Source organism: Anastrepha obliqua, chromosome 1, assembly GCF_027943255.1.
Source record: "Anastrepha obliqua isolate idAnaObli1 chromosome 1, idAnaObli1_1.0, whole genome shotgun sequence".
NCBI lineage: Eukaryota > Metazoa > Arthropoda > Insecta > Diptera > Tephritidae > Anastrepha > Anastrepha obliqua.
The window spans coordinates 98,167,733-98,194,388 of NC_072892.1; the positions used below are offsets into that span (position 1 = coordinate 98,167,733).

General features: G+C 37.4%; 1 protein-coding gene across 1 annotated transcript; it reads right to left on the bottom strand.

Moving 5' to 3' along the window:
• Nucleotides 1–574: 574 nt before the first annotated feature.
• On the bottom strand, nucleotides 575–26,009 carry LOC129253122 (pyrokinin-1 receptor). Its single transcript, XM_054891382.1, has 5 exons — nucleotides 24,232–26,009; nucleotides 16,002–16,255; nucleotides 14,303–14,452; nucleotides 14,026–14,170; nucleotides 575–1,108 (listed from the first exon to the last, which is right to left on the bottom strand). Exons 1-4 carry the CDS (start codon nucleotides 25,322–25,324, stop codon nucleotides 14,114–14,116), a joined length of 1,554 nt encoding a protein of 517 aa, XP_054747357.1. The 5' UTR covers nucleotides 25,325–26,009; the 3' UTR covers nucleotides 575–1,108; nucleotides 14,026–14,113.
• Between the last annotated feature and the right edge of the window lie 647 nt (nucleotides 26,010–26,656).

Genomic DNA, 26,656 nt, shown 5'->3' on the forward strand with positions numbered 1-26,656 from the left:
CGGCATCCGTTGCTATGCCTCGTTGAATAAAATCAAAACAGCCAATCAGAAAAATATCAAGGAAAATTATTTTTATTAATTTTCTATCTCAAACCGTTTTTGAACTTTGCATTTGGGTCATAGTTGAACAGCTTATGCGGATTATGAAGTCGAGAGTGTGATATAAATAGTGGGAAATAGGAAAAACTAAGATTTTTTAGAGTAAATTTAAGCAAATATTCGATTATTAGTGACGAATGAGAGTGGTGGCGCGGCCTGGTGGCTGTGGAAAGGGAGTTCCATCATAAAAACATGCCTATAACCTTCATTGGGTGAAAATATGAATGTATAAAAATGTTTACGCCATTTGGTGTTGTCGTTTCGTAGTGATGCGCGGACAACGTACAGAGATTCACCTTTATAGTATAGATTTCGAAACAGTTTAGGAAATTGCAATTTAAGATTTTTTTTTTCAAATAAAAATTTTTGTTTTTTAGTATCAGGGTAGCTAATACCCATATTTGTTGCCTGCGGTGAATTTTTACTGGCAAAACTATCCAATAAAAAAACAGCTATTCACAAATATATATTATATATTATATATTAAAATACTTGAGTGTACATAAAATGGAATTTCATGACAACTTCAATTTTTAGAATCGATGCAGAATCTGCTAAATTTATGTGTGTAAGCGCGGAAGAGTGTTTGGGTGATTAAGGTAATCTTATTAACAAATATGCAATTAAATCAATAAAACCTTATCCATATTACACCGCCTATTAATGAGTGTTTATTATGGCGTTCAATTTATTCATAGTATCTTTATATGTATTTGTGCACACTGACTTAAATGCACGTAGGTATGTATACAATATGTGGTTAGGCATTACACTGCATATACAAACATACATATAATGTAATATAATATATAAGTTACTTAGTTTCTATGTACATACATATGTATACATATATGTATCATACAAATAAATTTGTTTGTTGAGTTCAGTAATTAAACGAATCCAGTTTTAAGTACCTCGATTGAGTAAAAAACTTTTAAATTGTAGTTTTCCTACACCTTTTTGCAAAGTGTGCACATGTGTTTGCCCATGAGCGTCCAAAGTCAATAGCCTGAAATTATAGAAATTCAAATTATTGCACAAATTTAACTAAAAACAGATGCGGACGTCACAGTCTTCGGTTTCGTCAATGGATAAAAAAATTTGAAATCTTATAACGCAGAATCATAGCAGAAAACCAGAACTGATTTTCGATCAGAACTTTCGATAGCAAGTCTTCTAACTAAGACTAAAAAGGTACTAAGACTCAAAGGCGGGACCACTTTATTTTACTATTGCGCAAGACTCAGAAAAAAAGTAAGCAACATGCAAAGAATAATTTCATTTCTTGAAACTTTGCAAAATAATAGTGTTACATGAGACAAATTCAAATCCAAAGGAGGAAAGAAAACTTTTCAAAATGGCGTTAGCAGCGTATTTTTTATCAACATTTAATAACCGCCGGAAAAACGAACATGGTACTTTTTACCAGGAAGTACAAGGTACCGACGTGGAACCTCAACATCAACGAATTACTTCTCAAAGATCATGCAAGGTACCTCGGAGTAAAATATATAATATATATAGTATTGTGGCGTGCGCTTTGATGTTGCTCCACAAATGGAGGGATCTACCGTTTCAAGCCGCCTCCGAACGACAGATATTTTTTATGAGGAGCTTTTTCATGGCAGAAATACTCTCGGAGGTTTGCCATTGCCTGCCGAGGGGAGTAATACTAGACAGTAAATTGCTGTGGAAGCACAATGTTGAGGAAAGGGTGAAAAAGGCCAGTAATGCGTTGTACGCATGTAAAAGAATGTTGGGCGTTACTAGGGGTCTATCACCCTCTGTGATGCGTTGGTGCTGCACGCCAGTAGTTAGACCGATATTGCTGTATGGAGCCTTAGTATGGTGGACTGCGACAAGAAAACTGACACTCTAATGCCACTGGAAAGGATTCAACGACTCGCTGCTCAGTGCATAACAGGAGCGATGAAAACCACTCCAACGGCAGCGCTGGAAATGATACTCAGCATGCCACCTATTGTGCTTATGGCGGAAAACCTGGCAGCGAAATCCGCGAGGAAGTTGGTGGCTGCTGGAGTATTCACCTGCAGAACCTGCGATCAAAGCTCAATAGGAGAGTGGAGCTCAGGTTGCACAGACTACACGACTCCGTACTTTAGTTGGGAGAGAAGGTTTCGCACTACAATTGAAGAGGAGGGATGGCACAAAGGCATGAAGCCATCTATACAGACGGCTCTAAAACTCTAGACGGAGTAGGACCGGGTACTTCCTGCTCAAAACTAAGGATAAGGCAGCCCATCAAGCTGCCAGTCCACAGCAGTGTTTTCCAAGCGGAAGTTTTTGCTGTGGGGAGAGCCGCGGAGCCTACACAAGAACAAGAAAAAACTCAACAATTAATATATACATGGACAGTCAAGCAGCAATAAAAGAAATAAGCTCATATTGTATTAAGTCCAAAAATGTTCGACGGAGCAAGGAGGCCATAGAAAGGCTAGCCGCAAACAGTAAGCTGCATATCTATTGGGTGCCTGGCCACAAAGGCATTATGCGGAACAAAATAGTAGATAAGATAGCAAAAAGTGCTGTTAGACTACCATTTAAAAAAGAGAACGGCATACCATAACCGCTAAATACAATATACTATATAATGAAATGGACGACTACATGAAAAAGCGAGTGGAAGCTAGGTGGACTAATTTGACCACATGCAAAACAGCAAAAGTTATGTGCAGAACTAAAGACAAAAACTGACTCAATTCGTACTTACGCTCACGCGAAAGGACTGCAGAACTATCATAGGTATGCTAACAGGTCATCATCTATTGGCTGCACATGCGTACAAGATAGGGATTGCTAACACGGACAAATGCGGGAAATGCAGAGAGGATGTTGAGGACACTTTAGAACACCTTCTGTGCGTTTGTCCGGCATTATTAAAAACGCGTTTAAAATGCCTGGGAGCCCCATTGTTTGAGGGTCTGGAGGACGTCTAAAAAGCGGATCTCCCATCTCTGCTTAGATTCGGCAAAAGCGCTGATGTCTACTTTCCGTATTCATAGAGTTCGGTCTCCATCTGGTATCGCTAGGGACCAAAAGGTCTATGCGTGGCTTATTGCCAACCAGGCTAGCCTAACCTAACCTAATAGCTCTGTAACTTTCACATGGATTTTTATAAAAATTACAGACAATCATTTTAATGCAGTAGCCAGAAAATTCTAATAAAATTCACTAAGAATTTATTTTAAAAAGCCTGCCTGCATAATATAGTCTCATTTTGAAAAAAAAAATTAAATTTCGACTAAGTAACCTACAAAAAGGGCTTTTTTCATATTTGACCATTTTTTGACCAGATTTTTTAACATTTTAATGTGAAAATTATTATTCCTTAAAATTTCACTTTTCATTTACAAAAAAAGAAAATTGTTAAGACTTTAATATGGCTATTTTAGTTGTGAGTACAGTGAATTTCATATTTTCAAAAATAGTGTTTTGTTGGAAAAATATCGTGATATGAAATAACACTGTACAGTACTCGGCTGGGTATTGAACCAAACAAATTTTTTTAAAATTGAGATAAATAATAACGTTATTTATCCGCTTTTCGAAGCTTAACGTCGAATTGCAAGATATGAGCCTTCGTAGTTGGAAATTAGGGCTTCGTCAGAAAACTATTTATAATTAATGTGGGTAAAATATGTGTAAAAATGGAAAAACATGTTCCTGATCCGCTTATTCCATCTATTTAAATAGGATATCACTTTTTCCCCACAAAATTTTATTACAGGTGCTATTAGAAGTAAAAATTCAGATTTTCGAAAAATTAAAAACCTTATATTTAAATTTTTTTTTAAGTGGTGTTCTTGTGAAGGTGATTACACGCTCTTTTCTTGATATGCATATTTATATACTTTGTTTATAAAAATTAGTCTACGGTGGCCTACATATGTATGTATGTACTAAAGAAAGCCGAAAATAATTGCAGTAATTTTTAATTGCCCATCGTTAATACAACATTCAACTTCTCCGTACATAAATCAAGTTATGTTTACTTTTCGAATTTCACAAGTTTATAACTATGTTTTTCTACAACTCACACATCTGCACATTCATATCCAATTCCAAGCGAGAAGGGCTATAAGAAGAGCAACCGATGCTACCATTGACTCAAGCGTTTATCAAAATCACAGGAAGTTTGATATAATTACGGAACTAACCCCTGAGATGTCAATGCCATGGGACTTGATGCTATAGATATTCAATGTTATCAAACGTTTCAAGACTGAATTGCCTACTAGATAAACCAGAATATGATAACTTGGGACACTGACCACACAGTTTACGCAATAGAAATATGTGCTTACTTTGAATACAACTATGACAACAGAAACACAGCAATCCTTTCCGATAACCAGCCTTGATGCTTTCCCAGTTGCATCAAAACTGGTGCTAGAATGTTTTGATAAATTTAATATCTTAGGCCAGAAGAATCAATTATTGGTTGGAGCACATAAGAATTACTGGGAACGAAATGGCAAATAAATTAGCCAAGAATAGAACGTCCTCCTCACGAATACGCGCGTGCTATATTGTGGCCTAGGAAAGGGTAAATTCTGCTCTCTTGTTCAGAACGAAGAGGAGTCCCCCGCCATAACAAAATAAGTTGGTGCGTACTAAGCTTCGGAAGAGCGTAGGTTCAAATTTCCTTGCATGAAACAGAAAAATGATAGACAAAGCTTTTTCTAATGGCGCTCGCTCTACGACAGGTAATAGCAAACCTCCGAGGGTATTTCTGCCATGAAAAAGTTTCTCATAAAAAACCATCTGCCGTTCGGGGTAGCCTTAAAAACTGTAGATCCCTGCATTTGTGGAACAACATTAAGACACACACCACAAATAGGAAGAGAAGCTCTGCCAAGCACCCAAAAAAGGGTGTAAGCGCCTATTACATACATATGTACATACAAAGAAAAGGATAAAGATCCTACTGGGACAATCTACCTTATGGGCTTGGACTTATCACAATCAAAACCAATGATAGGTAGCATTAACCTAAGCCGATTTAAGGTTAGTTTAGGTGTCCTGTGGGACACGCTCAAGCTCAAAGCCCATTGTCCCAATCTCTCCTAAAACCGATGTGTGCCTTTCAGAAATTTTAGAACATCTCTGATTTCTGTAGAACTAAGATCTACCAACTCATTAAAAAATTGATCACCTAGAATAGTAAACCTACGTGTGGATAGAGCAGGACCATGGCACACCAGGTTCGAGATTGTCTCTTCCTATTCTTCTTCTAGAAACCTTCTACAGAGGTCATGTGTTCGCACACCCATCCTTTGGACGTGTCTACCTATTAGGCAGTGCCCCGTTATGACTAAAATCAGTGTGCTAAGACTATGCTTATTTTGTCTTAACAGAGACTTTGAGCGTTTAGCATTGAGAGTCGACCCCAATTGTCGGGCGATTCTGTAGGTGGTTTCATTACTCCACCTATCGTTCGCTGCTCTTACGATTTCTTCAGGGATAAGTAGCTTGCATGTTTGCAAGGATATCCCTATGTCATTGTCTATGTACTCATCGGTCAATTTGGTGCCGAGTCTCGCTAGTTCATCGGCTCTACAGTTACCCTCAACGTCGTGGTGGCCAGGAGCCCATGTTATCTTTAGGCGAAAAGACGCAGCAATGGGTTCCCATTTAAAGAGCCAATCGTGATTTGAAGCAAGCGCAATTTTCGCATTTTTTATTATTTCTCTTACGGCTGTTGTATGGTACTCTCTTCAATATACACAGCACTATTACTGCATCTTAAAATATGTAACAAAAACTTGATTGATCTTAATTTATTTCTTGATGACTTATGATTTTAAAATGTTGATAGTCATTACAAACAATTTATGAGATTTAAAATTAAAACCCCCGGTGGCATGCAATAGAATTGAAGTGACATAATGCGTTAATAATTCCATTAGACTTAATTGATAATAAGTCAGTCGTTTTTCATTTAATAGTCACATTGATTTCATCTTATCAAAATCATACTCCATCTTAGGCTTTGCACGAAGGAATAGCACAAATTTTGCGGACCCGTATACCCTGAAATCGCTGTTCACTTTATTAGTTCGCTCAAGGTGGGAATATGCCGTTTTTATTTGAGAACTATCAACATCGATACTATGGCTTACCAGCTGAGAATGGCGAACTTTGTTGGCATTTCTGTTCAGTAAGGTTTGGCAAGTCATCATGTTCGCTTAATGCCAGAACAACGCTTACGAATTGTGAAAATTTACTTAAAATAAAATAACTCTGCTCGTGAAGTTCATAGAGCTCTTCATCCATTTTACGTTTTTTACCAAATTACATTACATTTTGTCATTGAAACAAAAAATGGATTGATCGAGTGGACTATGTGATTCGTACCTGTGGCGAACATATGCCAGATATCCTATTCAAAAAATAAATGAAATTAATGAAGTCTCCAATTCTAACTGCCAGATTTCTCAGAAATTTCTTTACTATTGAACTCTATCTTTGAGTTTATTTAGAAGTAAGTTTGTTATTTAATTATGCACTTATATAACTTCATTATTTTTAAGTATTAGTAGTAAGTAGTAGTCTTAAATAAAAATAAAAAAATAAAATAAATAATTGGCGCGTACACTTCTGTTAGGTGTTTGGAGCTCCTCCTATTTGTGGTGTGCGTCTTGATGTTGTTCCATAAATGGACGGACCTACAGTTTCAAGCCGACTCCGAACGGCAGATATTTTTATGAGGAGCTTTTTCATGGCAGAAATGCACTCGGAGGTTTGCCATTGCCTGCCGAGGAGCGACCGCTATTAGAAAAATGTTTTTATTAATTTTGGTGTTTCACCGAGATTCGAACCAACGACCTCTCTGTGAATTCCGAATGGTAATCACGCACCAACCCATTCGGCTACGGCGGCCGATAGTCTTACCTTTTTGAAATAAATAAATAAAAAAAACTATACTATGAATTCTTCCATTCATTATTACTACAAGTATATAACAGACATAGAAAATTTATATCTACTTATATGGTTTCCTTAGACCTGAAATTTTTACTGCGCAACTAACAATTATAGATCGATTTTAAGCGATCGCTATTGGGAATATATTATATTACATCTCATATCAGGTGAAGGCAACCGCCGTACCTGAGTTGGTGCGTGACTACCACCGTGAACGTAGATTCGAATTTCCGTGAAACAGCAAAATGAAGAAAAAGTTTTTTCTAATAGCGGTCACACCCCGATAGGCAATGGCAAACCTCCGAGTTTATTTCTGGTATGAAAAATATCTTCATAAAACATACTACGGGTATATCTGCCGTTCGGAGCCATCTTAAAACCGTAGGTCCATACATTTGTTGAACAACATCAAGAGGCACACCACAAACAGGAGAAAGAGCTAGGCCAAAGACCAAAAGTGGGTGTAAGTGCCAATTATATTTATATATATTTTTCCAGTGTTTGGAATCCAAGCTACAAGGCCGAACAGGCCTACAGTAGCTATGGGAGTAGTAGCAGAGCAACAGTAGCGAGAGCACTAGCGATAGCTGGAACACACATGAATAAATTTCTGTAGCTTGCAGCGAAGCAAAATAGTCGATTCCGGCTTTTGCGCTACCTGCTCTGGTACTCATATATTGAAGTTCAGAGCAGTGGAAGAGAAAAAATGAAATCTACCAAAAAGCGGACCAGTCCCTGCCATGTCAAAAAGGACGAGAAGACGTCGAGAATAACCGGGGTGGAGAGAAACTACATGAATTTTTAATTGATATGGGAATTTGACCGTAATCACTGACCATAAAGCGTTAACATCCTTTTATTCCAACCTAGAAAAAAATTAAATTTTGTAGGTTTTTGCAATTTATGCACGAGTTGCCCAGCCGCGTCAAAAATAGATAACAATAACGAACAAATTGGTAAACAGGTTCGGTCTGACTGTCGGCTAAGATCAGATTAATAAAAAATATTTTTGTACTATTGTTATATAATATGAAGATATGAAAATAAACAAAAATACATTATTTAATGTCTTATAACGTTAAAAATAAATTGAATATCTAAAAAATCCTATATCTAAACATTCGGTTTGCGTGAAAGCTATTTGTTATAAATAGTTACCAGAGTTGGCTTTCCGTAATTCGGTATCGAGCAAACATGTGTGCTTAAATAGCGTTTTTGCTTTCTGTAACAAAAAAGTTTTCTTGTTGTACCGAACGTTTAATATAAACTGTTCGACTGCACTTTTGCTCTCGTTTGCCTTTCCGCAGCTGTCAACCGCAATAAAATGCGAATTAAAAGTTTTAAGATTCTTGTGGTTTTAAATGTTTTTTATTTCATACATAAAACATTAACATATGCATTAATTAATGTTTTTTCTTTTAGATTAAAATGCATGTGCTAATTTTCTACAGGCTTATATTACTTGATACAATATTTATTTATAATTGGCGCTTACACCCTTTTTGGGTGTTTGACCAAGCTCCTCCTCCTATTTGTGGTCTGTGTTTTTGATGTTGTTCCACAAATGGTTTCTTATTCCATGAATTTACCCCTGGGAAAACTGTATTTTTTATTCAGCCACTCTTTACACGACTAGCAATCTATTTCATATTACCCATAAGCTACATAACCGTATAGAACATACATTCTGTCCAAAAAATATCGATGAATTCGGACTCAACGATTATCCATCGCATCATAACAGGTGATGAGACTTGGATATATCAGTTTGACATGTAAACCAGTAAACAGGTGGCTGAGAAAACTCATGGATCTTACACCATGACAACGCACCGTCTCACAAGGCTCATATTGTGAACACTTTTTTGGGGAGAATTCGCTGAAGGAGCTGAAGAAGATCTCTTCAAACGCGTTTAAAAGGTACTTTGAGGTCTGGACTAATCATTGGCATATGTGTATTGCTTCGAATAGAGCCTATTTTGAAGGCGGCCGCGTACATTTTTGACAGAATGTCTACCTATTTTCACGGATAACAACGTGTCGTGAAATATCTTCGATTAAGTACTTGGCCCATTTACCATTGGTAGCCGCTACCTGCTAATATTTCTAGTGTTACTTCTAATCTCAGGTTTGGAGGAATATATATACAAGTATGTACGTCTCATGCGTTTTCTTACATTTATTTCAATTGAGAGTACTTCTTTCGTCAGCCGGTATTTTGTTAATTGAAGAGTTTTCCGCACCAAAATAAACCAAATTAAAAAAATAACGTTAATTATACATTTTTCATTTCCAAATAAATCATTAATTTTAGTTATTTTGCACAGCTTTTGGCAACTAATTAAAAAAAAATTTCCAAACACTTCCTAAAATATGAAGACGAGACTGCTCGTATCGTTACAAAAACCAAACCGGTCTCGTTAAGAGTTCGATATCGAATTCAAGCAAGAATAATATCGAACTCTTAACTCTTTCCATTGTGAAATTGAAGTATCAAGCCCACGAGTGACGACTACCGAATTACAGAAAGTCACCCCAGATCTAAAGACAGTATCGCCTAAAAACACGCTTCCTTTAAGTTTTGTAAGAAAGTGAACAAACCGGCCAAGGCAATGAAAGGTATAAAGGTTGCACATTAATAACTATTTTTTGCTAATTCTCTTTTTTACATTATTTATATAATTGTTTACTTTTATTATCGATGCACGAGTGCTCAACTAACTACATTGTACTCAATTAATTGGCATTATTTAAACAAACAAAAAATTGTAACTATTATAGTAAACATTAATGGAATTCAAGAGTATACGAAAGAGCTTACAGTCACAGTAGCTAGTATTATTGTGTGTGATATTACGGCTTTTAATCTGCAAATTGTGGGTTTGATCCCTGCTCTTTGGACAATAGAAACTATAGAAATTATTTAAAAAGTATTTCTGTATGAAAAACATCTTTGTATATTATTAAAACCAAAAGCATATCGAAAACAATCGACATAAAATTGTAAGCCCCTCTTCCCGAACGGCGTAGTCGAATGAGTTGGTGCGTGACTACCATTGGCAAGTGGATAGATTCGAAACCCTGTGCACGAAACACGAATTGATAGAAGAATTTGTTCTAATAGCGGTTGCTCCTCGGCAGGCAATGGCAAACCTCCAAAAAAAGTAAGGTGGGCAAAAAGTAAGGTGAATTTATTTGTCAAACTTCGCAGGATTAAAATTTCGCTCTAGTTATTTTTTTCATGAGTTGGCAGCACTGTTAATAACATCTGGGCCAACTTTCATGTGAATTTCATTATCAGTAATATATTTACGCTTGTGTTTACCAAACGACCAAGAGTGCATTTTTCGATTTTTACAATGTCTGATTTGATTGAGCAGAGAAGTGCCATCAAATTTTGTTTGCGGAATGAAATTTCGGCTGCAGAAACGTTTAGCATGTTGCAGAAGGTGATTCGACGATGTCGTAGAAAAATGTTTATAAGTGGTACAAAGACTTCAAAGAGGGTCGAGAACGTGTTGATGACTTGGAGCGCTCCGGACGATCATCGACGTCAACAGGTGACCAACACGTCAATAAAGTGAAGGAGTTAGTGCTCAAAAATCGTCGGTTGACTGTTAAAAACCTCACTGATATGATCGGAATATCAGAAGGATCTGTGAAAACCATTTTGAAAGACCATTTGGGCCTACGAAAAGTCAAATCTCGTTTGCTACCGAAAACTCTCAATTTCTTGGAAAAAAGTCGTCGCGTTGATGTGTGTGAAACAATGCTTTCAGACTATTAGGACAAGCTCAAATGCATCATTACGGGATATGAGACTTGGATTTATGCTTACGACCCTGAAACAACCGACCAATCAAGCGAATATCGTGCTAAAGGCGAGGCCAGACCGAAAAGAGCACGTCAAAGTCGTTCAAAAATAGAGGCCATGATGACAGTTTTTTTCGATTTTCGTGGTGTGGTGCACTATGAATCCTTCCCCCTAGCCAAACTGTTAATAAGGAATATTATTTGAGCGTTATGCGTCGTTTACGTGAAGCAATTCGTCTAAAAATACCAGAATTGTTGGCCAACAAGTCTTGGTTTTTGCATCACGATAATGCACCGTCTCACACTGCACTCGTTCTTCGTGACCATTTCGCTAAAAATTCCACGCATATCGTTCCGCAACCACCGTATTCGCCTGATTTGGCTCCGTGTGACTTCTGGCTATTCCCAAAACTCAAGAGACCACTCCGGGGAACGCGTTTCGAGTCGATTGAGGAGATAAAAGCTGAATCGAAGAAGGTGCTGATGGCTATACCGGAAATGGACTATTTGGCATGTTTCGGGGATTGGAAAAATCGTTGGCATAAGTGTATTTCATCGAGAGGGATTATTTTGAAGGGGATGAAATTGATTTACAAGAATAAATAAAGATTTTTCATTTTACAACCAAATTCACCTTACTTTTTGGCCACGGTAGTATTTCTGCTATGAAATAGCTCCTCACAAAAAAAACCATTTGCTGTTGGGAGGTGCCATAAAACTGTTGGTCACTCCATTTGCCTGTATATATGTACATATGTATATATATTTTTGGAGAAAATTTGACATACGCCATAAAAATTGCAGGAGAAGCTCGAGCCAAATAAAGTTAAATGCACCAGGTTAATTCGTATACTTATTATTATTCATACATTAAAAAGGTGCAGGTACACACACTCGCAATACTCTTAGAACTCCATACCTTGTGTACCAGGTGCTGTAGCATTTTCGCAATAAAACTTGACAGTTGAATAAAGCGTTAACAGGCCTGATCGTTGCTTAAATCGTTTTCGGTTAGTTGAGTGGTCGATACAACAAAATACTCTGTAGTGAAAACTCCAAGTTGAAGATTAGAGAATGTTGACAACGCCAGAAGATAGATCCCCTCTGCATTACTTTTCACTTTTAATGGAACCCATTTTTGCATGGATCTCGTACTAAATTCAAAAAATTTCCAAATATATATGTATAACGGATTTTACAATAAGTAAATGGCTTTTGTGAATTCGTCAATGTCGTAATGCGTATCTTAGTCGAAGCATCCTCTTTACAAATTTTATTAACGCTCTAAGTCAACTGAGTTAAGTTCCCATTTTTTTTCTTAAGTAGCCACGTCTGTGATTAACATTCCTAAATTTCATTTTCAAAATTTTATCGCGATTGCTTGATATTTGTAAATGTTACGCCGTCTTGCGTAAATTCACCTCTGCACGTGTTTTCGCATTTTTACAGTTTTAAACTGAATTTGTATTTGCAATATCGAGTTCGTATAAAATTTTGAAACTGTTGGGAAGCTGTTTTGGTAAAGATACTCCAGAGAAAACAGCCATTTACGAGTAACCTGAACGCTTCAGAAGAGAGCGAGAGTCTATTAAAGATGACGAACATCGAAAACTGATGAAAAACTCAATAAAGTGAGCGAAAAGTTGAATGATTTCCAAAGCTGAATCCGACCTAATATTCATCTTATCAAAAGCATCACGTTCGAAGTGTCAAAAATTCGGCAAATGTTGCGCGCGAATAAAAATAAATCGGCATCAAAAATTTTTTGTTTGCCGAACATCAGAAAATTATCAGTTCAGCAATTGCAACAGTGTTGCAAATTGTCATCAGCGGAGCAGTATTGCCGCTGTTATTACGTGTCTCGAACAAGCCCTTATGTACGGTGGTGCTGCCGGTTCGTACTGCTATATCAGCAGGCATATAAAAGAGATGAGCGCCAAGATACTTAATGCTCAGATGATTCCACCTCATCCTTCATTTAATTAACGCGAAAAGCACTCGAAGTAATCCCGAATTTCACAGCATGTATACCTCGCGGCCAATGTCCTGTAAGTGCAACCACCAAATTCAAGAGCTGAGATTCTACTCGTGGCCAGAAAGATTTCGCGACCTTACAAGTTTGTATACATGCCCAGTGCTCGCTGAGTTGACGCGAAGCCCACCACCTCAGGAGCAAACCGCAGGTAGTCAACGGTATCCCAATAATCTCATTTCGCGGGGTAACTACTTTCTGTCTAGCCAACTCATCCACCTTGCAATTTCCTGCAATGTCGCTATAACCAGGTACCCAGATGAGCCCTATATCGAAGAATTCGGATGCGAAGGTCAGGCATTTCAGTTTTGAGTGCATTATCATCGAGCCTAGCGCCCTAATTTCCGCTTGGCTGTCGGAGTAGATATTAACCTCCGTGACAGTTATTACACAACTTAGCAGCCAATTAGCTGCTTCTTTAATTGTCGCTACCTCTGCTTGGAATGCACTGCAGTGGTCCGGTAACCTGAGCCTCAGTCTGATGGGAGCTCCAGAACCTTTCCATTCAATTTCGAGCCATGCGTGAAGAGTTGACCAGGCCCTTCCTCCAAATACTTTACCCCCTCTACACAACTACAAACGGACCTCTTTTCTTCTCTTTCTCTTCCTTCATAGAAATATTTTCTAATTCCCTTAAATCCTAAATGTGCAGCGCGCAAACCACGAACTTTCCTGTATCACGATATGTTGCAGATGAAAAAAATATGCTTTAAAATGCTTGCGAGCAAAAAAGGAGAAAATAAGTGAGTATCTCATGCAAATGAAGGCCGCTCGTTACATTCATGGAAGATATGGAAGAAATCATTTAGGGATCTCATACATCAAATATGTAATAAAGCATTGAGATAGCGAAAATGCTACACTCATTGAATACTCGTTATTTTGACAAAGATTGGCTATCTGGTGGTGAAAAATTTTATAAATTTTTTATATTGCTCAAACTTATACCCAACTTCTTAGGCGACGAAATATATTAAAGAAAGTAAATACGTGAATTGAATATCAACAGAAAATTAGTAAAAAAGAGCAGTCCTCACTTTTCTATTTACCTTTTAAATTGTTTAAATTCATTTTAAATTCAATTATACAGAAAAAAATAATAGGAATAGAGGAAAAACTTAAGAATTCCCAACCTTTCAATCACATTTTGCTGCATTTTCGTAGGCTCTCATTATTTGTGGAACTGAAGTTGTTGTACTCCAAGCAAGCCGGTCAATCTAATTATTTGCCATTCTTTGGCAAAATCTGGTTGTTAGCTCTTCGCTCATTCAACACGGTCTGGAAATATAAATCAAAATGTTTTTAATGTTTAATTAATTAGTATTAATTCGCAATTAATGAATATACGTATGTATGCATGCATATGCATATGTAAGAACAAATGCACTCGAAATTCCATCAATACCGCACCTGAAGCACAGAATGTTTTGATTGCGACTCTGAATCACTCAATTCTCGCTGTGTACTCGAAGTGAGCGTAGGATTACGACGTAAATTTTGCGATTGTTGCGCCCTTCGATAATTGATAGAACCAGTGGATTTTTTACGAAATAAAATCGACTAAAATGTAAATGAAAAGAATAAACCAATTAGCACATACATATGTATGTAGGTATATGTGTTTGTAGAAGCATGCAGTGTTATACAGGGAGCGTACGGTATTTGAGGGCATGCATATGTATATGCGGCTATAATTTCCCGAAACCACTATTTTTCTGCAAGTGCAACCGATAATTGATGAGGACCCTATAAAATGAGGCCCCTTGCGAGGGAGCTTAATGTTTCTGAGGGTCTTATAGGTCGAGTTGTCCATGAAGATGTCCCTTCGTTATGCCCAGAAGACAGTTTATGCCTTTTAAACAAAATTAAACGCTTGAAGCGCCCAAGAATACCGAAAACATATCAGGCGTAGTTGAGAGTGAAGCCAATAAGCATCCTCGTACACCATTTATTCTCTGAAGGCAGCTAATGGAAATCTTACTGAATGATTTTATAGACATACCTTCTACTCAAATATGAACGAGACGTTATCAATAAAACCGTCCGCGGATGACATATGGCAAAAATAAATTTTTTGTTTTTTGGTAGGACTGTTATAAGCTTACATGGCAAATTTCAGCGTGATATGTCACATAGTTTGTTTTCTGTGCTACTGTAAACAAGTCAAGCTCGAGTGTGTTCTTCGAATTTAACGATGGAAATTCAAGTTGAACAAAGAATTTGTTTGAAATTTTGTTATTCCAACAAAATTTCGGCTTCAGACGCCTTAAAAATGTTGCAGACAACCTATGGGGACTCTGCTCTATCGCGTGCACGTGTTTTCCAGTGGTACAAATCGTTCAAAGAGGGCCGTACATCAACCCAAAAAACCACGCCAAAGTCGCTCAAAAATTAAGGTTATGCTGACTGTTTTTTTTTCGATTACGATGGTGTGGTGCACTCGGAGTTCCTTTCGCAAGGCCGATCGGTTAACGCTGAACGCGTTTGCGCGAGAACATTCGTCTTAAAAGGAAGTAATTGTGGGACAACAAGTCATGGTTCTTGCATCACGATAATGCACCAGCTCACACATCACGTCTTGTTCGCGATTATTTGAACAAAAATAATGTTCATATCGTTCCGCAAGCACCGTATTCGCCTATATCAGGCTCTATGTGACTTTTTTCTGTTTCTCAAGTTCAAGTTGCCGCTCCGTGGAAAACATTTTGAGACAATTGAAGTCACAAAAGAGAATTCGAAGAACACACTCGAGATTGACTTGTTTACAGTAGCACAGAAAACAAACTATGTGACATATCACGCTGAAATTTGCCATGTAAGCTTATAACAGTCCTACCAAAAAACAAAAAATTTATTTTTGCCATATGTCATCCGCGGACGGTTTTATTGATAACGTCTCGTTCATATTTGAGCAGAAGTATATATATATGTATATAATATAACAAGTTAATGTTTTGTATAAAAGATTCACGAAGTTTCATTAAATTCTGTTCAAAATAAAAACTAATTAGTTTTACTCTCAGGTTGTCCTCCAAAACCGCACGCACCCTGTATATAATATTTAGTTCGACTCAATAGGCAAGTAAGTGAAACTTAGAGCGCTGCCCACCTTGAACGCCTGCCGAAACTTGTTGCTCATGAGATTGTACAGCAGCGGATTGATGCATGTCGACAGGTAATAAAGCACGCCAGACACATAGGTCATAACTGTGTATATTACCACATGATGATTCTTGTCATCGGCAGCAGCGTCATCACCACCACCTTCATTGCTGCCACCCATCACATACATCCCGTAAACGGCGATAAGCCGCTGTGCATGGAACGGCGCCCAACACAAGAAGAAACATATGACAACCGCAACTGCGAATAAAAGAGAAAATTGCCGGCATATGCAAATATTTAGTATTGAAACATATCATACATTTACATACACAAGCAGGTGTAGTAATTAAAACAAGCAGTTATATACGAGCAGAGTAACGCATAAATATATGTATATAAATAAATTAATTGCAAAAGAAAATGGGGCTGATTAGCGTATATATATTTTTTTTACATACTATCCAATCCAAGGTCTATCTATAGCTGGGGGTATAAGTAGAACAGCTGATTAATTCGCCTTAGGCACTTTTGTATGTCAAACATTTATGTTTTGTTTAGATATTACGGTGTTTGCATTGCTATTGTATTAAGTTCTTGTTTGAAGTGAAAATAATTGTGATAATTCATAATAATCGTGGCAGTTAAATTAAGCCCGAACAAATAAAAAAAAATTAAATATTAGTTTGGACAACACGCATTTACGCACGGTCTTACTACATATTACCGTGAAAAGCATATCTATAACATGAGACTAGTGGTTTAATTGTCCTAATGATCAGCTAACAGGAGATGGGTAGTTTAGAGAATTTTTTGCGAGAAGCGATTAAACTTTTATTTTAATCCGAAGTACAAACTCTTAGAAAGAAATTAACTTTGAAAAACACAATATCCGCCAAAAGTTCGTTTTTATTCACTTGTCTTGTTTTATTTACTTGAACTTATGTTACAAACGTTTTTATAAATATAATTCTAGATACGCACAGGGATGAGCAAAAGTATTGACACAGCAAGGTACTTCCAATTTATCATTACTTTTTGTACACTTATGAAGTGATTTTCAATCACATTTTCTATTATATTCCCTCTAATTCATTTTATTATCTTTGATATTTAATTAACATAATTATAAAAGAAAAAAATTACTGATTATAACAAAACAAAATTATTGGCACAGTTAAGTTTTATCGGGGTATTTCGTCTAAATTTTATTGGTCTACCAACTTTTTTCAGAAGTCCCGTTATATCTACCCGACAACTTACGTTATGGTCAAAAATCAAACTGCAAAAACAGCATAGTGCCTTCAATTATTGCGAACTTTGCTTAATTTTTTGTAAAACGAGCAGCAAAAAAAGTGAAACCATCGAATCTCAGTGCAAAATAATATCATACTATATATGCACAATCAGGGCCAATCATACGCCGAGATTGATGCAGCCGCTACACCATACCGAGCATTTTTCAACTCTTTAAGAGCGCTTCAACTTTGCAAAGCGTGAAAGTACAGGCAGACCTAAGGTGTTAAACGACTGCGAACGCTGCCAAATAGTAAGGACGGCAAAAAAACCCAAGAATGCAATCCACACAACTCGCAGCGGAAGTTAATTAAGGAAGGAATGGGAAAGGATATTCACCCAATAACAGTCCGGAGAGCATTGCATGAAGAGAACTACAATTCTCGTGTGGCTAGACGCAAACCTCTCATTTTAAAAGTGAACCAAAAGAAGCGTTTGGCCTATCTAAACAAGCGAAGTGAGTTTTAAGACAATATACCCTTCCCTTCACTTCATAAGTGGACAAAAAATAATGTTAAAGTGGAAATATCTTCCTGTGCCAATACTTTTGCTCATCACTGTACATGCCGCGAATAGCAGCTCAATTTCTCACAAACAGTCGGCGCTCTCGCGTATCGGTACCCACGACACTGTTGACAGTTATGATTTCGAGGTTGTAAAATAAACGGAGAATCTCTCTTGCCAAAAAGTGCTACTTTGGATTAATTAGGCAATAGAATAGTGAAGTTTCCTCCCGACGACCAGATCTAATTCTTTAAAGTCTCTCATGACGTCCGTCCTATTGTATGGCGCAAAAGCTTGGACGATGATAATATCCGATGAGGCGTCCCTTGGAGTATTTAAGAGAAAGCTTCTGCAGTAGATTTTTTTAATTTCATTTGGCACTCACACTGAGTGTTTGGCCGAGCTCCTCCTCCTATTTGTGGTGTGCGTCTTGATGTTGTTCCACAAATGGAGGGACCTACAGTTTCAACCCGACTCCGAACGGCAGATATTTTTATGAGAAGCTTTTTCATGGCTGAAATACACTCGGAGGTTTGCCATCGCCTGCCGAAGGGCGACCGCTATTAGAAAATGGTTTTTCTGAATTTTGGTGTTTCACCTAGACTCGAACCAACGTTCTCTCTGTGAATTCCGAATGGTAGTCACGCACCAACCCATTCGGCTACGGCGGCCGCTTATTATTAATTAAATAATTTATTGAATTCAATTTGTAAACAGATGCAACCCTACTGAAAAATACATTACATAGAAATTAAGATTGTACAAATTTCTTTACTTGGACGCCCATATTGTTATATTTAATTTATTTGATTACTTTTCCATCCAACCATCTTCAAAAACATTTTTTCTTCAACCCTTCTGATTTTGTAATATTTGATTCAACTTATTTATTTAATTTAACTTTTCTACATGTGGCAACTCTCTGAAGAAAGTAGCCTTGAACTTTTCCATATAACGTTTTTCTACAAGTGAACAAATACATTTTAATTAAATTTGAATTTAAATTTTTCATTAATTTCCAACTATGGCTGAATAATATTAGCTACAATAAAAATGCAGAATTAAATGAAACAGTATTGTTTATATAACTGTAATATAACTTAAATATGTACTACAATGTATGGAGCTTGACGTTGCTCAAATGTCTACCATAGCTTCGCACGTTGGGTGGGATCCGAGACATCAAATTTTTAATAATGGCCGAATTTGCACAATGGCCCGGTTTGTGTTGGCTTTAAAGGGTGCAGACAATCCCAGCATATTGGCGTTTAAGTTAGAAGAGGGCCCCGCCGCTATTAATTAAATATCCTTCTGATTGCAAGTGCATCGAGTTTAGTTCGTCAAACGATTTGTAACTGCACACCACTTACATATATTAAATCTTTCACAACAGAAAGATAATTTCGCGCAAACGAACTAAAACTTAAGCGTATTCTGGATTTAATTGGCTTTCTTATGTATTTAAATTCTAAGGCCGTAAATTTATTGCATTTTTGCCACAGAAGTGCTACTGTGTAGCCGGACACCGCTATTAAATTGAGTACTAAATTGATCTCTAACTCGATGTAGAAGTCAGATAGGTTATGCAAAACTACAAATGTCTTACAGATACATTAATATTCAACACCCGCACTCAACCCTTCCACACTCCATTAGACAATTTTGTATTCATTTAATTCACTTAGAAGGTATAGAAAAATTCTTGAGCCATGCAATATTTCTATAGCTGGAATACTAAAATAAAATGCTTAGAAAAAATATTCCTTATTCTGATGACTTGGAAAAGTTTCACATAAGAAGTAAGCAAATTGTAGATACGAAGGTATGTATTGCTACCTAACCTTTTTCTGCCATTTAATGTCCACACTGAACATCGAACCTAAAACCAATCGCCTGGCAGTCAAGCACAAAACTACACGGCTAATTATAAACATATTAATAACGACAAATGCCCATACAAATATATGTATAATGTACAAGTCATTTATCAAATATCGTATTTTCGGACAAATTGAATTCTAATTGACGCACAGTATGCCATCGTCACGGCAAATCACTCGATTGTTGTATTAATAATATAGATCCTGGCCAATGAATGTGCCAATGAATACTTGTATGTACGTAAGTAGTAGAAAGGCATGAATACTTTTTTATAGATATACATAAGTACATACATACGTAAGAATAAAAAACGAAAATGCCGAGCTCATGTTAACTGTCACACATACATAGATATAGCTAAATGTATCCAAATACCAATGATGAAAATGAATAAAAGTTGCCCATAAACAATACGTAAGATAAGAAGGATAATAAAATAATAATTCACACACAAAAATAAAAGCATATGTTAGAAAGCGAAAGTGTCATCGTGAAAGTGTTATCGCAGCAGGGAAAATCTGAACTAGTGAGACAAATTTCTACTGCACAACTAGTACAAATGTAAGCTAGTTTGCTACTAACTAGAATTCATTAAATAAAAGGCGGTCGGAATGAAGTTTAAATGTAAACATATTTCCAGTGAATTGCAGTCCTTTTAGTAAAATTCACGGATCCTGTCTTTTTAAACGAATTCAATATTGTTATCACTAAATTTGAGATCATCGGTGCTGAATGAGCTATAAGGCATATTGATATGGTTCCTGAGAGTGCCGTGGAGGACCCGAGTATTGAACATTCCTCAGACAACAGGTGGCGTATTTTGAGTCGGATTTTTACCTTAACACCATTGGGTTTTTTTCTATAGAGCGATTGAAGGTTGTGGTTCATAAGCACAATTCCCAAACAATTAAGAAGTTAAAGACAAAATCTGAAGTGGCATCGCACCAATACCCCAATTATATGAGAATTTGATCATGAACTTGACAAAAGAATACATAGTCACACGTAAAACTCCAAGATGGCAAGTATAGGGTCCGACACTCGAAGTGTAACCAAGCTCAGACCGCTCGCGCGTCTAATGCACGGGCATCACATGTCTGTTAGTTGGCTGAATGACAGTCCAGAGTATTAGTTACAAGCGCCCGGAAGCATTTTGCCGAGAGAGTTAACGCGAAAAAAGAAAGATCTGGGCTTACCCGCCTATGAAATCAGCTCGTGCAAGAATTCAAGCCAAGTGACCATCGTTTGCGTCGCATTTTTTTTTGTATTATCATTCTAAATTCTCAAGCTCTTGAAAAACACCCCAAACATTTGAAAGTAATTTCTCAGGGTGGTGATTTTAAACATTTGTTTTTTTAAATTGAATTGCTGGTCGGATAGTTTTTGGTGATAGTTTTACTAAAAACGGCTTTTTGATGCAGAAAAAAGAAAACAAAAAAAACATTATTTTATTTTTAAATTCAAATTAAAAAACAAATATACATTTAATATAATAAAAGGAATTAGAAAGTGAATATCCTGTACATTAAATTTAATTTTAAGATCTTCTTAGCTGAAAAAACTGATAAGAACTGGAGTTCTTCAAATTGCCTACCTGAAAAACTATAATACAGGGTTGGCCATATTAAACTGACCCATTGAGTAACCCTATAACTTTTTACTGTAATTTGAAATCTAAGGTTTACGTCAACAAGCCAAAGACACTAGGCGCACTTAAGGCCAATATCCGACGGGAAATAGCCGCCATATCGGCCGAGACGCTGGCCAAAACTATGGAAAACGCCGAAAAACGGGCACATTACGCTATACGAGCTAAGGGCGACCACTTGCGCGATATCATATTCAAAAAGTGATGTAAACGAATCTCCTTGAACTAAATTAAATGTTTTTCACAATGAAACACAAAAAAATGTTTCTTTTTCCATATTTTTTTAATAATCACATGGGTCAGTTTAAGATGGCCAACCCTGTACATATCCAAATACGTGCTAAGGGCGACCACTTGCGCGATATCATATTAAAAAAGTGATGTAAACGAATCTCCTTGAACTAAATTAAATGTTTTTCACAATGAAACACAAAAAAATGTTTCTTTTTCCATATTTTTTTAATAATCACATGGGTCAGTTTAATATGGCCAACCCTGTATACGATCATCTAAAATAAATAAATAAATAATTGACGCTTACACCCTTTGTTGGGTGTTTGGTCGAGTTCCTCCTCCTATTTGGGGCGTGCGACTTGTTGTTGTTCCGGGGAGCGACCTACAGTTTTTTAAGCCGACTCCGAACGGCAGATATTTTTTTATGAGGAGCTTTTTCATGGCAGAAATACACTCGGAGGTTTGCCATTGCCTGCCGAGGGGCGACCGCTATTAGAAAATTGTTTTTCTTAATGCTGAAGCTGAGTCTAGACACAAACACACAGGTATAGATCTCGTAATGTGGAAGATGGAACTCTACTCTGAAGTATTGCGAAATCGGTTCCAGGGGGGGTGAGGAGGAGGTTTTTTAGTTTCCGGACATATCACTGCTGCCACGTCAGATTTGATGATGCATTAGGCATTTGAAACCTCATCATAAATTATTTAGTTCAAAGACTAAGTGCACTTTAACTACCAGAGTACTTTAGCCTGCTAGGCGCACAAATCCTGTGTCATCTCCGCGGAAAGTTCCTTATTAAGAAATATTTTTTCAGTAGTTTCAGTAGATGATTATAATCTCCAGGAGCCAATTAAAATATAAACTGTTTCGTTTGGCTATCTTTTGTTTAATTTACGAATCGTCTAGTACACATATAAGTATAATTTGAAAATGAATTATTACAAAGCGGATTTTCCCAATAGGAGGCCTGGGTGGCTTTGAACCTTCTGTGTATCGAGCTTTTTCTGTGTATCGTAGTCGGCCGACGGGGTTTCTAAGACTAACAAAGTTACAATTCTCGATCAACAGTGATCGGTTAATATCCATGCAGTGAGACTCAACATAAGCCTATTTTGAGGCTTCTTAGTTCGCACTTATTTATTACGGCTGAATATATATCAGTTATCATTACGATTCTAATATATTCCTTCCCTACATTGTTTTTCCCTTTCTCATTTTCCTTTTAATAATTTTACCTAACCTAACCATTTTACCTTAAACCTTAATTTATTATTACTTTCAGCATAGACTCAAATTTATTCCAGAAAAACCATGCTTTCTTCGTGCCATTTTACACATTTCGGTTGCCGATTTTGTATTGCTTTCACACTAGCCAGTTCAGTTCTGATTGAATCATGAAATGGAATCGTGAAATTTGTGTTTTAACTATAAATTCAGTACAAAATGAGTTATTGGAGGCGGAACGTGTGAAAGCTGCCATTTCATATAATTTTTTGCCAACGTTTAGTCGACAGCCGGCTTGTACAAATGTTACAATAACAAAACATACACTTTATCTTTACAACCAACTTTCGGTTAACCTCAGCACGCCGACCAGAACGCTTTAAGCGGCACTTTAACCACAACAACTTGCTTTAAATCGATGACTGAATAAAGCAAATTAAACCCCTATGAAATAGTCGAATTACCTAAATATATTATACGCCAAAGGATTGAGCGTACAGAATTTAATTACAGACTATCGATTCTAAATTACATCGCCTCATTTACACCCTTTTTTTTAGAAGTTTGCCCAAACTGTTTCTCCTCTTTGTGGCGTGCATCTTCATGTTCCACAAATTAAGGGACCTACAGTTTAAGCCGACTCCGAATGGCTGATATTTTCATGAGGAGTTTTTTCCTGGCAAAGATGCTTTCCGAAGTTCGCCGTACCTGCCGAGAAGCGACCGCTATTAAAAACAACTTCTTCTATCATTTGGTTCTACGTGCCCGATGTTTCGAACCCGTCCGTTTCCGAATGGTAGTCACGCAAGAACGCATTTGGTTACGGCGGCCGCAGATTAGGGATACTATTAAGCAAGTCTCAAATAACAAATTATTTTGTCATAACATATTAGTTGCTGGCCCGAAGCCTGCGAGTTCAGATCCCAGTTCTTCAACGGTTTATTATATCTTTGGTTAGATAAGTGCATTACTTGAACCGCCGAAATAGCGGCCTGCCCTCGACAGGCAGAAACAAGCCGCCAAGTGTACTCGTATTTCTGCTATGAAAAAATGTGTTACAAAAATTAGCTGCTGATGAAGGTCACTACAAAAATATGCATATCACAGATTTGTGGTAAAGCTTGTCTTAAGCTTATTTTTATTGTATGTGCCACACCTTTTTTGTACATTGACCTAAAGTTTCATCAATCTATCTTTTTCTAGTTTGCCATGTCAGAATTTTTAAGTAAATGGCCTAATAGAAAATATAATATAAAGTAAATTCTACTTAACATTGGACTTTATCAGTTTTTGCTCGTAACAAATTTTTTTTTTCGATTTCATTACTTTAAAGTTAGAGAACAAAAACAAGCAGATCCGATTTAATTTATATTTAGGAAAGTGTGATCACAATATATTCAATACCTTTACCACCTTCCCTTCACATTTCCACCTCTCTCACGCACTTACCTAGCATCTTGATCACTCGTCGCGTTCCATAATGATTCATCCGCCCTCGCACCGCACTCAACTGACTGCCGCCCATGTACCGAGAGAGCATCGTTTCGTTTTGTGTACCCTTCATGCCCATGCGGCCGCTCCCTTTGCGTGCTCCGCTTGTGCGCGCTGCAACACTACTACCGCTGCCTTCCCCGCTACCTCTACTAGCACCACTTCCTCTACCATTTACAGCACTCACGCCAGTGCTAATGTATCCAAAGCCATCTCCACCGGCCTCACCAGTGGCGCCCATCAAATTCGAACGATGCAAACGCAAGCCGATCAGCAAATACAAAACCAAAATAATGGACATCGGAGCAAAGAAGAAAATGAAAGTGGATAACTGGAATGAATGCTGGATAATATTCCGCACAACTGTGCACTTCTCGATGCCATTCAACATGATGATACCGAATTGCGCCGCTTGTGGGATGGCCGTCAGCACCGACACCAACCAAATGAGTACAATAATACGGATGGCTCGACTCAATTTCGACATAGCCTGACCAAGAAACGGATGGCAGATAGCCATGTAACGCTCGACGGTGAAGGCGGTAATGGTAAGTACAGTAGCGTTGGCTGAGGTCTCAGCCAGCACCCCGCGCCCAATGCAGAAGTATTCACCAAATACGTAGGGATATTTCGACCAGATAAAGTATATCTCTTGTGGTACGCCAGATAACAGCAACAGAAAGTCGGAAATGGCTAGGCTGAAGAGATAGTAATTAGTGGCGGTGTGCATGGACCGATTCTTCTTGATCACAATACAGGTGCTGATATTGCCAATAACGCCGCTTACGAAAATCAAACTGTAAATGACCGTCACGGGAATGACGATCTTGAGCGAATCACGCGTTGGTCCCAGATCGAAAAAGTGTTGAATCGAAGCATTTTGTGCATTGTCATAGTTGTAGTTATAGGCGGTGAAGGAATTGTTAAGCGAATTTGTGGAACCATTAACTAGTGCATAGAGCTCACTAGAAGGATTAAACAACGCTGTGCTTGCATAGGAGGTGGTTGTGCCCCAGGTGTAGGGGTCTGTAGTTGCGCTTGTAGGCTCCATATCAGAACTTACTGCACACCTGTGTAGGTGATGAGCCAAAATAAGTAATTTTCTTGCGTATACGCGAAATATCAAATATTTATGCCACGTTTTTGCACTTTTTTGAAAACACTGAAAATTTCCATTGTTTATTTGTTTATACTTTGCTTTATTTGTAGTTCAACCGCAAGTGTATTCGCACTGCACTTTTCTTGTGATTTCATTATTTTCTTATGGCGGCATGCAAATCAAAACAATATTCAATGAATAAAGTGCGCACCTGACTTCGACGACAATGACGACCACGACAGTGTTAACCTTTCCCAGGCAATTACGAGTATCGACATAAGAATCTAAATATTAGCAAGTAAGCAAGCACACGTCGAAACTGCAATCACGCCGTCTCAGAGGCAACACGCACATCTCTACACTGCGATATATATTATTTTGTCATAAAACAACAACTCTATTCAGCACAGATCACTCAACACATTTTGAATTACCAAAACATTTTTCCGTAAATTCACGTTCGTGTGTAAAGGCGCGCGCGCGTGTACTTGCCGTGTTAGAAAACCTCCTACAAGTGCGCCCGTTCAAGTTTAAGCCAAGTGGTATTTGCAGCCGCCGTACGTAGTCTGGATTTGCTTCCAGTGAAATTTAGTTAGGTGCGGTGCATCCGTTGCATGTACCGGTGTTGTCGCACTTCCAGTTGTCATGAATACAAAGAGTTTATGAGGTTGAACGCGCGCGTATTTATTGCAAAATTAGAACCTAGCAGCAAAGTCGACGACAACGACAGCGGCGAGCGCCAGCAGCGACTGGCGATCAATGATTCGAATTTAGCTTTTCATAATCGTATGTGGTATATAAATGTGGGGACATACATCCATTCATACAGACATGCACACTACACATACATATGAACGCTCAGGCAATGCAATACGTTCCATGGCTGCTAGCGCTGATTTCAATGTATTCGTATTTATTTATGTTTTCGTTTTCATTTCAATTTCTATTTAGATTGCATTTGAATTAACGACAATTTTCGCTCTATGCGCTGCTTAGTGCGAGCTTTTAGGGATGAAAATTTGCATATGCTTTAAGTAGAGAGTACCAGGCAGGCATAAATAATGGGTGTAGTTCTCAAAATATGGGAATAAAAACTAAATGTTTTACAAAAATTAAAGTAATTTAATGAAATGAGGTTGTTTCATGGTACTAATAAGTAAAACCGTCTTGACGGCATGCAAATTAATTAATGAAACTATTGTAGGTTTTTTGATATTTATTTAAGTTTAGTATTTAAGTAGTTTATTTCGAAATTACAATATAAATTAAATTAAAGTGTCAATT